The sequence below is a fragment of the Miniopterus schreibersii genome (assembly GCF_964146895.1).
Source record: "Miniopterus schreibersii genome assembly, chromosome: 14".
In the NCBI taxonomy this organism is placed as follows: Eukaryota; Metazoa; Chordata; class Mammalia; order Chiroptera; family Miniopteridae; genus Miniopterus; species Miniopterus schreibersii.
The window spans coordinates 50,113,757-50,128,816 of record NC_138114.1 but is presented as its reverse complement, the minus strand read 5'-3'; the positions used below and the strand labels follow the sequence as shown (position 1 = coordinate 50,128,816).

The 15,060-nt window shown below is 43.0% G+C and overlaps 1 protein-coding gene across 2 annotated transcripts in view; it reads left to right on the top strand.

The window, feature by feature from the left end:
* Positions 1–9,928: 9,928 nt before the first annotated feature.
* The window catches only part of CACUL1 (CDK2 associated cullin domain 1), a 39,821-nt gene continuing 34,689 nt past the window's right edge, over positions 9,929–15,060 (top strand). Inside the window, exon 1 of one of the 2 annotated variants that reach the window (XM_081158442.1) lies at positions 9,929–10,550. In XM_081158442.1, the coding sequence (XP_081014568.1) occupies positions 10,193–10,550 (358 nt within the window). In that variant the 5' untranslated portion in view covers positions 9,929–10,192. The remainder of the gene's footprint in view (positions 10,551–15,060) is intronic. The other variant, XM_081158441.1, reaches the window with a different exon arrangement.

Here is a 15,060-nt window from a genome sequence, read left to right as displayed (position 1 = left end):
AGCTTTCTCTGTATAAAAACTAACTCGTAGGGTTCTTGTGAGGGTTAAATGAGATCATCTATAGAAAATGCTTAGCATAGCTTTACCACAGCGTTAACAAGCAATGAATATTTTCTATTTTATCACTATTATTTACTAATAGTAATCTTATTATTACTAATATTATTATTATTATTGATGGTGTTCTGGGACACATGGAAAAGCTGGCTAAGGCTGTGGCTGTCACAACCTCCAGACTCCTTGGTTTTAAGGGTGGTTCTGAGTCCTGCCCTGGCTGGTGTGGCTCAGTTGGTTGAGCGGCATCCCATGCCCCAGAGATCACAGGTTTGACCCCTGCTCAGGGCATATACTGGGTTCCGGCTCGATGCCCAGTAGGGGGTGTGCAGGAGGCAGCCGATCGATGCTCCTCCCTCATCAATGTTTCTCTCTCGCTCCCTCTCCCTCTCCCTTCCTCTTTCTCTAAAATCAGTAAAAACATATACACACACACACACATATATATATGTGTATTTTTTTTTTTTTAAAGGGTAGTTCTGAGTCCAGAGAAAAGGCAGCACGAGCTAGATGGGAAAAGCTCCTGGTAAGGGCCTCGCATACAGTAAATGCAAGGCGGTGGGTAGCTGCCTCCCTGCCCTAGAATTATTAACCAGCTCAGTGGCCTTCCCATTCTCTCCCCTGTCGCCTTGGGGACGTTGTCTTTCAGGAGGTTTCCATTTTGAGTCTCTGCATAGGCACGCTCTGCCTCCTTGCAAAACAGATTCCTCAGAAAGCTAAAATTATTATAAAATCCTTGATCACAACTGTTTTCATCGACAGCCCTTGACAGTATTTTGTTGCCTTTTGAACTTAATTTCTTTTCTTTTGCAATTAAACACATGAGTAACTGACTAAAGTCCAGTGAACGGATGGCTGATAGAGATTACGGTCTCTGCAGCACTTTTAATGGTTTCCATCTGTGTCTAAATGGGATTAACTTTATAGCTTTTTAAAATCACTGGTATTAGTTCATCCAGTTTTCCATTTTCTACTCATTTTTACAAAACAATAAGGCAAAAACAGGCTATTTTCCTAAACATATACTGTAGTCCAGATAATCAAAGGGAGCTGCCAAAATTGACCTGTTGGCTGGCAAGAGGCACCCCTGTGCCAAAGCTAAAATGTTTGGGTTTAGAGTATGAAAGGCAGTTTGGGGTATAATGTATGAAAATGTCGATTGTGGGAACTCCCTTCTATTTGCTAGATGGGCTGCTGCCTGATTCATGAATCATTCAATAAAGCCAATTAGATCTTAAAAAAAAAAAAAAAAAGGGGGAGAGAAAATGTAGATTGTGTGTGAAACATGGTGTTGGTTTCTGCCCCTTCTTAAATATGACAAGATAGATACCAACTCCTACCAGGTGTTTGGTGTGGCCTTTGAAAGGCTCTGGCCTCTGCGCAGGGCTAATCCATTGAGAGTGTTGGCCCTGAGATCCTGAAACATCTTGGCCCAGCCACCTGGAGTGCCACTGAGAATATCCTGGATTGACTGGCCATGACGGACCAGGTGTTTTATGCTCACTGCTGCCAACCACGGACATGCCCACGGCACCTGGCAGTGCTGGCTGATGGCAGAGGGCCAACCCTGAATTTCAGTCCCAAGAAGGGCTGCACTTTCAGGCCACAGCTGTGTCAGGCCCAGGTGTTCCCTTCCCCTAAAACTCCATTGGGATGGGATGTACTGGATCGTTCCATGCTGTTTCATCACCCAAAGTGCAAACCATTACTTTTAATAAACTGATTCTCATCTCCAAACTTCTCTCTAATCTCCCCTGGCACAATCCTTTACCCCTTTCTTTCTCTACAATCCCTTTCACTGCACCTTCTAGAACACTTGCTTTGTGATCAGCACATTCTTATATGTATTGTCTCTTCAAATATTCCTTCCAAGTGTTTGCCTTAACCCAAACTTAGCTATCTTCCTGTGCCTCTTGAGGGGACACATTTCTTATCATGTATTCCTACAACGGGGAGGTGGCCTTGGTGTCCCCTTCGTTCTGTTCCATTTCTTCCTCACACCATTGGATTTTCCACCCCACCTCCTCAGCGTGACCGGCTCCTGGCTGAACTACCTTCTCACTTGCATTTCTGGATAACCTTTATCTTCACGTCAACTCCTGCCACCATTCCCATGAGAGACTTCAACACCCACGTGAATGGCCCTTCAGTCCTCTCAACTCTTATGTCCCTGGTCTTCTCACCAGGCCCAGTTCTCATAATTTGCAGCAAGATACAAAGGGAGGTTTATCTGTATGTCCAAATATTTAAATGCTATACTTCCAGCCAACAAGCTATTAAATAACACATATCCTCCTTCATTTCCTTGATAAATATACCTGCATATGATGACAAGAAATATGTAAAGTGAGAACTGAATTTAACTGTTTTTGTGTGTCTGAGTGCTCTTTCCATGAGCTTATTATTAGGATAAGTAAGAAAATAAAGCCATATATAATTCATAAATTATACTTATTCCATTAAAGTTAATTCTTTTAGATTCATTGAAGTAAATTACTAATTATGCTGTTATAATCAAGACTTTCACATAATCTGTGTTCTTTTGAGAGTCATGGTTTATTAGAGAAACTTCTGGGGAATTGTGGTTCTTAGGGTGTCTTTCATTAATTTCAAAATGGAGAAACTACCCTGGCCGGGTGGCTCAGTTGGTTGGAGAGTCATCCCGTACACCAAAAGGTTGTGGGTTCGATCCCCAGTTGGGGTGCGTACCCTCAATATTTCTCTCTCGCATCAATGTTTCTCTCTCTCTAAACATATCCTCGGGTGAGGGTTAAAAAAAAGGGAGAAACTGTGTTTGGCTGAGGTTGAAGCAACTGGAATTGACAATTAAGTTCTTAAAGCAATACTTAGATTGGAAATGAACCATGAATTTAATATATCACATTCATATGATCATGATATATCATGAGTTTAATATATCATGTTTAATGTATAACATTTTGATGGGGTTAGGTTGCATGTGATCGATTATTGTCACAGGAATTAGTATAAAATATTTTTATTTTGTTATCTAAATTGATATCACCAATATCATGAGTTTCACTGCTCTTAAAAGCAATATCAAGATCCGTACAGTATTTTAAATTATTTTCCTTTCAAATTCTTCAATGCTGGTATATAATAAGAAAATTGAGAACAGCAGCATGCTTTTAATTTGTTTTCTTTTTCTCCAGAGTACATTTTGATCTATACTGGCCAAAAATAGTCTCTATAGAAATTAGTTTTGAGAAATTTTGTATGAGTCTTCTTCATAGTCATGCAAACATTTTCGTTTCCTTAAAAATTTTCTTTAAATATTAAAAAAAATAATGCTTTAAAAAGTGAAGTAGACAAACTTAACTCTATATGATTTTCTTTTGGAAGCAACAGTTCATACCAAGAAGCTGTGGATAGTGCAAATATAAAAGTAGTTCCATTTTCCACGAAAGGCTACAATTCACTGTATCTGAGGGTCTTCTAATGTTTCACTTAACTCTTCAAGGGCATTCATCTATCTTGTTTAAGTGAAATCAAATTGCTTCAACACCGAGAGTGGCTCCAAGGCCATGAATTAGAACATGCAAATGGACACTTGGCACAACTGGGAAATGAGACTTATTAAATGCAAGAATCTATTGCATTAATGCCACGTGGAAAGGACTTAGAAGTTAATTAATTTGTTAAGTGTTTGTTTGTTTGCTTGTTTTGTGTGCGTGTGTGCCCCTTAAACACCTTCTCAGGCAAGAACCCATCAGCCACGATGGCATCTTCGGCGGGCACTCTGTCTTTGCTGCTCAGATCCTCCCTGCGCTCTTGACTGAAGAATTGCCGTAGCTCTCAAATTGGCCTCTCTTTTAGCTCTTTCTTTCCTGCAGGTCACTTTCCTTGGGCGATTAGTGGCCTCATGAGTTGTAAGTCACATCTTCCTTACGTCTTTTCCATTCCACAGAACACTGGCTGTTTCCCACTCCTCCCTTTCCCCCTCCTTCACTCCTTCCAGCCCAGTCTCCTTGCCTTTCCTTCAGTCCCTCGATGATGTCAGATGCCTCCTGCCATGTTTCTTCTGCCTGGAAAGGAAATTCCATGAGGGGCTAAGATCCTTTCCCCTGCTGACTCCTGAACCCCAGCACAGGGCCCGCACCCAGAGTCCTCGTGAGTGACTGCGTGAAGGGACATGCCTGCCACAGGGCCCTGGCAGGAGCAGCTTTAGTTCTACGGCTCCTTCAGCCTAAAGTCGTTTCCCTCAGCTCCTAACATCATCAGACTTATGGAGAAAACCCGGCATCGTTATCTCTGTTCCCCAGCTAGGGTGGAATTAAGGATGCGAATGATAAGATGTAGAGGAAGGAACAAAATCCAACCCGGAGAGACATCCGAATAGACGGCACTCCCCCGAGTGGCTGCGCGTCTTCACTGTAAGCGGGGATCTCCGTTCAGCTATTGAGACCCGAGTGACTTACATGTTTCTAATCCTCTTACCTTCCGATCCAGATCGTTCCAGTAGCTTTTCGTTTAGACGTTCAGTTGCTTTCTGCATTCACAAGTCATTTCTCTGTCAGTTGCCGGATTGGTACCATTGTGATCGCCTGGGGATTAAAACAACCCTCATTCTTCTTTATTCTGATCTAGTTCAGCTCTGTCAAAGCTACATTTTTAAGTTTTCCATGCCAAGGCCTTCATGAAATTAACAGTAAATTAAAAATGAAATAGCAATTAAAATCGCTCTATGTCTGAATACGTGTCTATCACACTCTCCTCTGATTTAATTAGTTCTTACCTATTAGAAGAGGCACGTACAGATTTTGGATTTTTCATAAAATTTTTCTTCTCTTTCCTCTTCTTGCTCTCCTCTGAGCAATTTCACTTTACTAAGGATTGTGTGAGATAGTAAAGGAGAGAGGAAAATAATTATATGGGGGCCCTGGTCGGTTTGGCTCAGTGGTTAGGGTGTCGGCCCATGGACTGAAAGGTCGGGGGTTCGATCCCGGCCAAGGGCATGGACCTTGGTTGCAGGCTCGACCCTGGCCCTGGTCGGGGCCCATGTGGGAAGCAACCAATCAGTGCATCTCTCTCATCGATGTTTCTCTCTCTTCCACTCTCTCTTTGAAAAGCAATGGAGAAAAAATATCCTTGGGTGAAGATTTAAAAATAAAAATTATGTGGTATCCGGTAGGAGAGGTGAAAAAATGTAAAAATAGCAACAATAAACCTCACTTTTTGTTAAGGATAAATGTATCTCATAGTGCAGGTTATGTTTTAAGAGTTGATGAAAGAAAAAAGGACTGTCGACGTGAAATAAGATGTAAGGTAGATTTCAGTTAGTCGTGCATGCATTCATTTAAAAACATTGAACAATTGCAATGAAATGTTCTGTGGGAAAGGTTGACATTAAGGCATTTAAAGCCATCCAAAGACTAATTCTTAGTGACAAAATTCTCTGTGCCCACCCCTGCCCCAAGTTTTAGCTATTTTTAGAGAATGAACCCCATATATATTTTGTAATTAAATAAACACAGGTTCTGCCTTTCTTGATTCTAATCAGTACAATAGATACTTTTGCATAAATATATTGATTAGGGAGGTATTTCTGAGGGGGAGGGAGTGGAGAGGTGGAATGAGGTTGTATAACGGATAGGCTCCAACGGATTAGGTGCCTGGGCTTATAATGGACATTGCTGCCCACCCAGAACTCATTTAAGCCTCCCAACTTAACCCCAGCTTTTGTCCTTGTATCTTCCCTTCTCAGCCATTACTTAGGAAAAGCTGATCCTACTCTGAACTGCAGGGGTAGGCCTTACTGGAATAAATCCAAATTCTTGCCAGTAAATGGCTCTGGGACGCAGGTCTAAGCATTGGTTTAGGAACGGGCCAACGAGACATCGAGAGGAAGTTTACTGAGAGCTTTTGGGAAAGAACTTGCTTGCTTGTGACAGAGAGCTACCAGAAGTCATGGTAGTCAATGTTGGTTTTTTTTTTAAACTATAAGGTTTGGAACATTTTTCTGATTATAAAACTAATACATGCTCATGGGCCCTCATCCTGACACTGTCGTCTCTATGAGGCCTGGGGCTATGCAGCCACTTTGCTGGCAGCCTGAGGACAATGCCCGCAAAAGGGGAGCTCAGGACAGAGAACCCCGCAGAGAACAGAGTTGGACCCTGACTGAGCTACCCCTTCCCTCCGCCCTTCTAGATCTTACTGTGAGTCAATGAATAATCTTGACTTCAAAGCAATTCTTACTTGAGATTTCTGTTTCTGGAAGCCAAAACAAACATTTTAATGCGTAGAATTCCAATTTATGCTTCCTTAATGTTGTGGGGGTTTTTAAACTATAAGGTCTGGAACATTTTTCTGATTCTAAAACTAATACATGCTCATTGTAGAGAACATAGAAAACATTGATAGATACCAAGCACCATTAAACCCACTCGGAATCCCATTATCCTTGGATACCTGCTATTAATGTTTTGATTTAATTTTTTCTTTACATATACAAACTTACATATATGTTTTACATATCTATTTATCCTGTGTTAGAGAAACTCACAGCTTAGTGGGAAACAGGAAACAAACAAACCAAAAGCCAAACAGATTAATATCTGTGACTATGGACAGTTGTAGTAATTATTAACCATGTTATAACTGTCCACTGTTGTTGAGTCAATGATAGCTGGTAATGTTATTCCCCGTCTCCACGCGCCCGCACAAGCCATCAAAGATTTTCAATAATAACTATTAAAATATGTTTTTAAGTGTAACATAATAAAGTCTCATAATGTCCATAAAATCAACCAATTATCAATATATTCACTTGATTTCCCTTCAGTAGGTGGTGTTTTTCTTATTTATGGCAAGTCAGTGGCTGCTTTGGCCCAATCATCATTAGATTTTTCCATTGTGGGGGAGGAAGAAACTTTCCTCTACCCTTCAGTGTTCTTTCGACTCATCTAATAATGAAATATACATGAGGCAGATTAAAAAGAGAAAATAACCAGATTTAATTACATATGTACATATGAGAGAGTCAGAGATGTTACATGATTGAGAGGTTCAGGGACAGAAGGTTAAAATGAGCTGAGGATGAAGTAGGATGCCATGTGGCTTCAGAGGGAGCAAGGTCAGGTGCAGGATGAGAGCGGATGTTCAGTAATTAGTCATTTGCCCTGCCCCGTAGATAAGTCATAGAAAATAATTTCTGATTAGTAACTGATTATGGGCAAGGCCCCTAATTTTAATTCTCCTAGGTAGTTGGGAGTGGGGGTGGGCAGTAGTTTCTCTTGAGCCTGCAGGATCTCAACTGCTTTAGCTCAAACTAATCCACATACCACAAAGGCACATCTTGGGGTGACTAGTTCTGAACCCCAACACTATAGTGCTGTATCTAACCAATTATAGCAAAAATGAATGTCTTATATTGATCATTTTGGCAGTACACATGTCAAGGGTTCAGAGTTCCCCAGTATGCTGGGGAAAAAAATCCCTGGAGTAGGGCCTTACTAAAAAAGAATGGAAGTTATATTGCTATGATAGCACCAATCCCTTCAGTTCTAAACATCTTCTAATTTCCATTATGATTTTCTGACCCATGAGTTGATTGGAAGAGTAGAAATATGGGAGTTCACTGGCTATCTTTTGGCTGCTGATTTCTAATTTAACTACATAGTGGTCAGAGAATGTAGTTGCTATGATACCAATCCTCAGTCATGCAGAGAGACTTGCTTTATGACCCAGTATGTTCAATTTTTGTAAATATTTCACATATTCTTTAAAGGAATGTATGTATCTGCAGTTATTGAGTGTAATGTCCTACATGTATTAATCAAATCAAGCTTGGTAATTGTGTTGTTATTCAAATATTCTAAGCCCCTTAAGGACTTTTTTTGGTCTCCTTGATCTATGTATTAGTTTTCTGTGGCTGCTGTAACAAATTACCACAAAAGGGTGGCTTTGAACAACAGAAATGTGTTTTCTGACAATTCTGGAAGCTAGAAGTCTGAAATCAAGGTATCAGCAGGGTTGCCTTGTCTCTGGAGTATCGAGGGAAGAATCCATTCTTTGTTTCTCCCAGCTTTTAGTGGCTGTCAGCATTTGGGTGTGTGTGTGTGTCTGCATCACTCCAGTCGCTGCCTCTGTGGTCACATTGCCTCCTTTCCTCTGTCTCCACTTCTGTCTCAGATCTCCCTCCGCCTCTTATGAGGACACTTGCCATTGGATTTAGAATCCACCTGCATAATCCAGAATGATCTTCTCAAAATCTTTAATACATCTGCAAAGACCCTGTTTCCAAATAGAGTAACATGCACAGGGGCCAGGGATTAGGACATGAACACACCTTACGGGGAGTTACTGTTAAGCCATTGCAATGTGTTAGAGAGACGTCGTGTCAAACTCATCTGCTCTGCTGGTAGATTTCTTTCTTCCGTACTTGCCGATTTTTGCTTTATGTGTTTTGTGACCATGTTATTATTAGAGGTGCATTTATGACTTTTATCTTCCTTGAGTATTGAACCTTTTATTATGTAAACATCTCTATCTCCAGTCACACACACCCGTCCACCTACCTAGAAAGTCTATTGATGACAACCTCAGTTGTGAGTCTGAAAAAGACTAATTCTTCCTTCCCCTATCCCTTTTTGTTGTTGCTGGGCATAGAACTGCACATTTCCCCCCTCAGCAGCATTTCATGCAATTGCCTTCTACTTAAAAAATTTCCCCTTATTTTGTATTCCCAAGATGTCCAGGCCCAGAGAATTAAAAATACGTGCTGATTCAAAAAGAATGTCTTTAATTAATGCAAGGGAGCACTGTCTGAAGTGAAATCATTCTAAGTTATTGGTAAAAACGTTCCATTAGGCATAGCGCAGAATAAACTGGGAAAATATATAGAAAGAAGCTGAAAAAAATGTGGGCACTCAAGTACATCAGACAATTTCTTCGTGGCTGAAGTGGTGCTTCACCCTAATGACATAGTCGTGGAAATAAAGATTCGATATCTACTCGCTTCAAGGTAATAAAGGTGTTTTTTTCTGGACACTCCTTAGCACCAGCAGCTAGAACGAGCCACACAAGAGACAGCTACCACATATATCCTGGACTCCTGCTGCTGCTGCAGCTTGGGCGTGCAGAGGAATAAAACAATTTAATAGTTACAGTCCTTCTGCCTCGCCCTCGCGCTCACTCGGCCTCAGGCTCGCCTGGCTCGCGCACCAGCGCCCGAATTCCGTGCTGGAAGTTTGCTAACATTCCCGGCCTCCGTGCACCGAGTTAGGAACTCCAAAAAAAAAAAAAAAAATAAAAAATAAATCCATGACTAGTTCCAAAGCATTAACTGTTGCACCCGCTCTGCTCAGTTTCAGTTTTTATTCTCGGTTTCTCGGGTTCGAGCGCTGCGGGCTGCGGCTCCCGAGCAGCCCCAGAAAGGGGTGTCCAGGGAGCTCCCCCACGTTCTCAGCGAGCGCCTCGAGGACTGCAGAGGCGCCCCAGCTCCGTGCTCAAGCCGGGGCGCGGCGGGGAGGCTCCGGGCGGCGGGAGGCCCGGGAGACCAGGCGCGCGCAGGAAACGGCACCGAGAGGGCGGCGGCGGCCCCGGGGCCCGCGGGCCGCCGTTTGCGCTCAGCTTTAGGAGCCGCCCCGGCCCCCCGGTCGTCAGGGCAACCAGACTGCGACCGCGCGTGCGCAGTCACACTCCCTCATTATGAGCGGCCGCGCCGGGGGCGGGGCCGACGACGGCTCACCCCGACCCCTCGCCCCGCGGTTCTCAGAGCCGGGCCAGTCCCGAAGCGCGGGGCTGACTCACAGCTCCCGCCCCTTTTCGCTTCTCTTTCTCGCACCACGTGCTCCCCTGGCCACGCCTCCCGCCGCCCTCTCCAACTGCCTGTTGGAAGTTGCTGTAAAATGTCGTGAGGGGCGTTGCCGCTTTACGTTGCTTCTCCCAGACGAGCGCCTGGGAGCGCCCACCGCCGTCAGCCCTGCCTCCGAGAGTCAGCCCCGCGGAGAGTGAGAGACCCGGCGCCCCGCTGCCGTCCCCGCCGCGCCCGGCCCGGCTCGGCCCGGCCCGGCCCCCGGCGATGTGACCTCGAGGCGGCTGCGGTGCCCCCTGGCCCGGGGTTGAGACGGGCGGCAGGTGCCTGTGAGGCGGGCGGGTGCTGGGGGCCGGCAGGATGGAGGAAAGCATGGAAGAGGAGGAGGGGGGCAGCTACGAGGCGATGATGGACGACCAGAACCACAACAACTGGGAGGCTGCGGTGGACGGCTTCCGGCAGCCCCCGCCTCCCCCCTCGGCGATCCCAGCCCCTGCCCGAGAGCCCCCGGGGGGACCGCTGCTCGCGGGGCCGGCGGTGTCGGTGGACAGGAAGGGCCCCAAGGAGGGGCTCCCGTTGGGGCCGCCGCCGCCGCCGGAGGCCAATGGGGTGATCATGATGGTGAAGAGCTGCGACGCGGCCGCCGCCGTGGCCAAGGCGGTCCCCGCCCCCACCCCCAGCTCCACCATCAACATCAACACCTCCACCTCCAAGTTCTGTGAGTCCGGCCGTTCCCCAGCAGTCCTGGCTTTCCTCCTCCCCGCCCGGACGCCGACCCCCACCCCCCTTTCGGAGCAGCCCCGCTTCCTTTGTTTCAGGCCTGGGTCCCCCCTCCCCTCCCCTCTCTTCCCCGCCTCCTCCCCCCGCTGGGTGTCTGCGGCCAGCGCCGGAGCGGCCCCGGCTTCTTGTTACCTGGCCCCGAGCGGAGCCGGTGCGCGCACGGCCCCGAGGTCCCCTGCGGACGCGATCTTATCACAGCTGGCTGTCACTCCGCATCGGGAAGGGCTTTTCTTCTCCGGGCCCCCCTGAAAGTTTCACCCCCAAACGCGAGAGGAAACATAAGGCAGCTGGAGTTCCCATAGGAAGAGGCCTTCAGTCTTTTTTTTTTGCAGCCAGAGAGAAAAATCTGGCAACTTCTGTTTTTGTGTGCTCTTAGCCAGTCTGCGTTAAACAAGTCGGGAATTGGCAAGTTGACCTATATCTGCGCTGGTTCTCTCGCTCCTCCAGGGAACACCTGCATCCTAATAGGAAAATGTATGAGTTGGAGCGGTGACATCCGTTTTGAAGCTAGTAATCTGTAAAATTATTTTCAAAGCCTACAGTGATAAGAGTAAGCCATTCAGCATGTGCCCAAATCCAAAATTCTGTTGGGTGTTGAGCTTTTTATTTTTGTGATTTGCCTTAACGCTCAATTGCAGGCAGAAAAATTTAAGACCAAAACCTGTTTTGTAATCAGAAACTGCCCCCAAACAGGATGTATGCTTTCAGAGCAAGGGAAAAAAAAGCTATGCTTTTGCTTTGAGTGGGTTTTTTTTTTTTGTTTTTTTTTTTTTTTAGGGGTGAAAATTGACCATCACAGACAGATTTTTGTCTTCTATTAATAACTGCAAATTTTGAATGACATCTGGTAAAGCAACTGGAGATTTCATTTCTAGTTACTAATTTTATCAAACTGCACCAGTAATTGTCCATTTAGCATTCCAGAAGACGTTTGCCTTGATTCAGATATATAATCACTGCCTTACACATTTTTGTGTGTGTGGGGGAACAGCACATAACCTTACTTATTTGCCTTCCTGATACTGCTTTAATCAAAGACATTCATGTGTGGGTATGGTTGGTAAGAATTGTATTTGATTTTTTCCTATGTTACACATGCATGAGAATAATACTTATATTGTATAGATTGTATGTTGAAGTCTGTGTGGTGAAAGTAGACCTTGCCCAGAGTGGTAGGGTGACTTATGTAAAGGCTGAAGGAAGCTTGCTTTAGTGCTTAAACAGAGTTCATTTGCAGAGTTCAAAAAACAACTTAAAAAAGCAGAAATCAGTAAAATTAAGGAACAAAAGATTTGCCAAACTAAAAGATTGTTATTTGAAGATTAGTAAGCTAGACAGACCTCTTTCTAATAAGATTCATCAAGGAAAAAAGATGCAAATTAAGTAAAAAATGGGAAGTAACTACAAACATGAGATTTAAAAAGTAATTTTATGAATTTCTATAGGTTAATAAGTTTGAAAGCCTAGATGAAATGTGTAAATACTTAGAAAACGATAAACTGTGAAAGTTGGTATCAGAAGAAAAAGATAACTTGAACTGCCTAATAAATATTTAATAACCTGAAATGGTAGAGATGCCTCCCCTTTCAAAAACTCTGGACCCAAATAATCTTATAAGTAAGTTGCATTGAGTTTTTAGATACGACTTAAATCCTTTTTACAAGTATTTCTGGGAAATAGGAAAAAAAGAGAGAGAGATGCCAAGTTCATTTTATGAGGTTAGTGAAATCTTGATTCTAAAACTAGATAAGGATAATATGAGAAAATTATAAATGTTTCACTTATTAGCAAAGATATGAAAATCCTACACAATATACTACTAGCTCATGAGATCCAACAGTGTGTTAAAAGAATTATGATCTGTAGAGTTTGTTTTAGGTATGTAAGCATAGTTTAACACTTATTTATCTATTAATGTAATTTATCTCATTAATAGACCCAAAGAGAAAAATCATGATTATCTTGATGCCACAAAATTATTTAATAAGATCCAGCTCAAAAACAAGATAACGGTATAAAGGTCACTACCAAAAAGCTACAACAAATAATAATACCTAATGGAGAAATTTTGGATACATTCACCTTAAGATTGGTAATAAGATAAGGGTGCACCCATCACTATTACTGTTTAACATGATAAGAAAGATCCTGGCTAACACTATAAACGGCAAAGAAAAGTATAAGGATAGGAAGGGAAATAATAAAAGTCATTATTTGCAGATAATATCACTTACCTAGAGAAACCATTAGAATCAAGAAAGAAACTATTAGAACTAGTAAGAGTTTAGCGGGGTTGCTGGATTAAAGATCAGCCTACAGAAGTTAATAGCATTTACTACACTAGCAAGCAAGGGTAAATATTGTATAAAATAATAGCAACAAAACTATAAAGTCGCAAGGAATTAACCCAAGAATACATAAAACTTTCAAGGAGAAACTTTAAAACTTTAATAAGGAACTAGAAGAGGACCTAAATAAATAGAAAAACACTTCATGTTCTTGGGATAAGGTTATTTATTATAAGAATGTCAGTTTTCTCCATTTTAATAGATAAATTTAAAGTGTGGTCAAAATTCTAGTTGGTTTGTCTGACAGACTCAGTCACCTAAAAATCTGAAATTTATATGGCAGGCAGGATATGTGAATAGCAAAATCAGTCCTAAAGATGTGCTTTAATGGGGCTTGCCTTATCAGAAGTTACAATACCGTTTCAAGGCTGTAGCAGTAAAAGCTAGTGTAAGTGCAAGAACAAAAAAATTAGACCGGGGGAACAAATTACAGAGCAGAGATTCACCTGTATATGTTCAGAACTTAAAAGTGGCATCATAAGTCACTGGAGAAAGGAGTCATGCTGTGGGGGAGAATGGCTCACTATACGAAGAACAAACAAACGTAACACTTTGGATAAATTAAAGATCTTGAAAGGAAAAACTGTAAAATTGATAGAGGACAAGTCTGAAGAAGGTCTTTTACCTAAGGACAGAGAAGGACTTCTTAACCTTCACAAACTTATGAAAGTGAAAAGGTAATGACTTTGATTATATAAGAATTAAGGATTTTCATTCAGCAAGACATATGAAAGAATGGGAGAACATATTAGCAGTGCCTAAAGTTAACAAGGGAATCGATAAAAAGAGGGCAGTGATACCTGTGGAAAAATGGGCAAAGACTATTAAGTAGATTACAGAATAGGAAATCCTAACAAGCATAGAAAGAGATGTTTGAAATTATTAAGTAATCAGATACACAAACTAAAACAGTAATGCAATGTCTTTTTTCACCTATTAGGTTGGCAAAAATGGGAAAGCTGCATAGTACCAAGTGTGGGTGGAGATGCCGGGATAGAGGATTTGCTGGTAGGACTACCAGTGTAGTGGACCTGTTAGGTGTTGAGATGGCCAAAGTCTCTGTGGACTAGATAATGAAACACAGCTGGAGTGCTGGTGTAACGGTGAGCTGTGATGGTGAAAGTGTACTTCTGGACTGTTAGATGAAAACGGCTTCAGGTGGTCTGCTTTGGAATTGATTTAAAAAAACAACTGTTGTTATCTTGATGGATGCATAGTAGGTGAAAATCAGCTGTGCTGATTTGTTCCTGTAAGGAGACCATATCTGGAACAGCAACTACAGTTGTAGTCACCACTTGACTTGATTTACTATAATCTACATTCTCCAGTACCTGTCTGCTCTGCACTGGTCACATAGGCTAGTGAAGTCAGAATGCCATAACAATCACCATCCCTGTATTTTTCAAGTCTTTGAAAGATTGTTCCTCTGCATTTTCCTCAGGGATGTACTTTAGGTTTATTATTTTGGTAGGAAGGGGCACACCTAGGGGACTTACTTGGCTCTTCCTACACTGATAGCCCTTACTGCATAGTTCAGGGGGTGGTTAACTGTGCATTCAGGGGGAAATTACAGGATGGGCCCATGGATCTGCTGGGCCCACTATGAGTTGGATTGAGGCCAAAACATTTATCAGTGTGTCATCCACAGCTGATCTGACTGGTTTATCACAGTGACATTCTGGTCCCTAAGGGTTACTATCAGCTTACAGGCAGTGTTGAGTAACTTGAAAAGTCTGAGTGAATTTGTTGATAAATAGCTGCGTATTCTATTGGAAAAGGCTAGGAGGAAAGACTATAAGTAGGTTCTTGATGCAAATTTTTTTGTTTTGTTAATACTCACCCGAGGGTATTTTTTGCATTGATTTTTTTAGAGGGTGGAAAGGAGGGAGGGAGAGGGAGGGAGGGAGGAAGGGGGAGAGAAAGAGAGAGAGAGAGAAAGAGAGAGAAAAAACACTGATGTGAGAGAGACACATTGATTGATTGCCTCCCCCACTCACCCCAGTTGGACCTGGGAATTGAACCTGCAACCCAGGTACGTGCCCTTGAGCAGGAATTGAACAGGTGACCCTTTGGTGCGCGGGCCGACGCCCCAACCTGTTA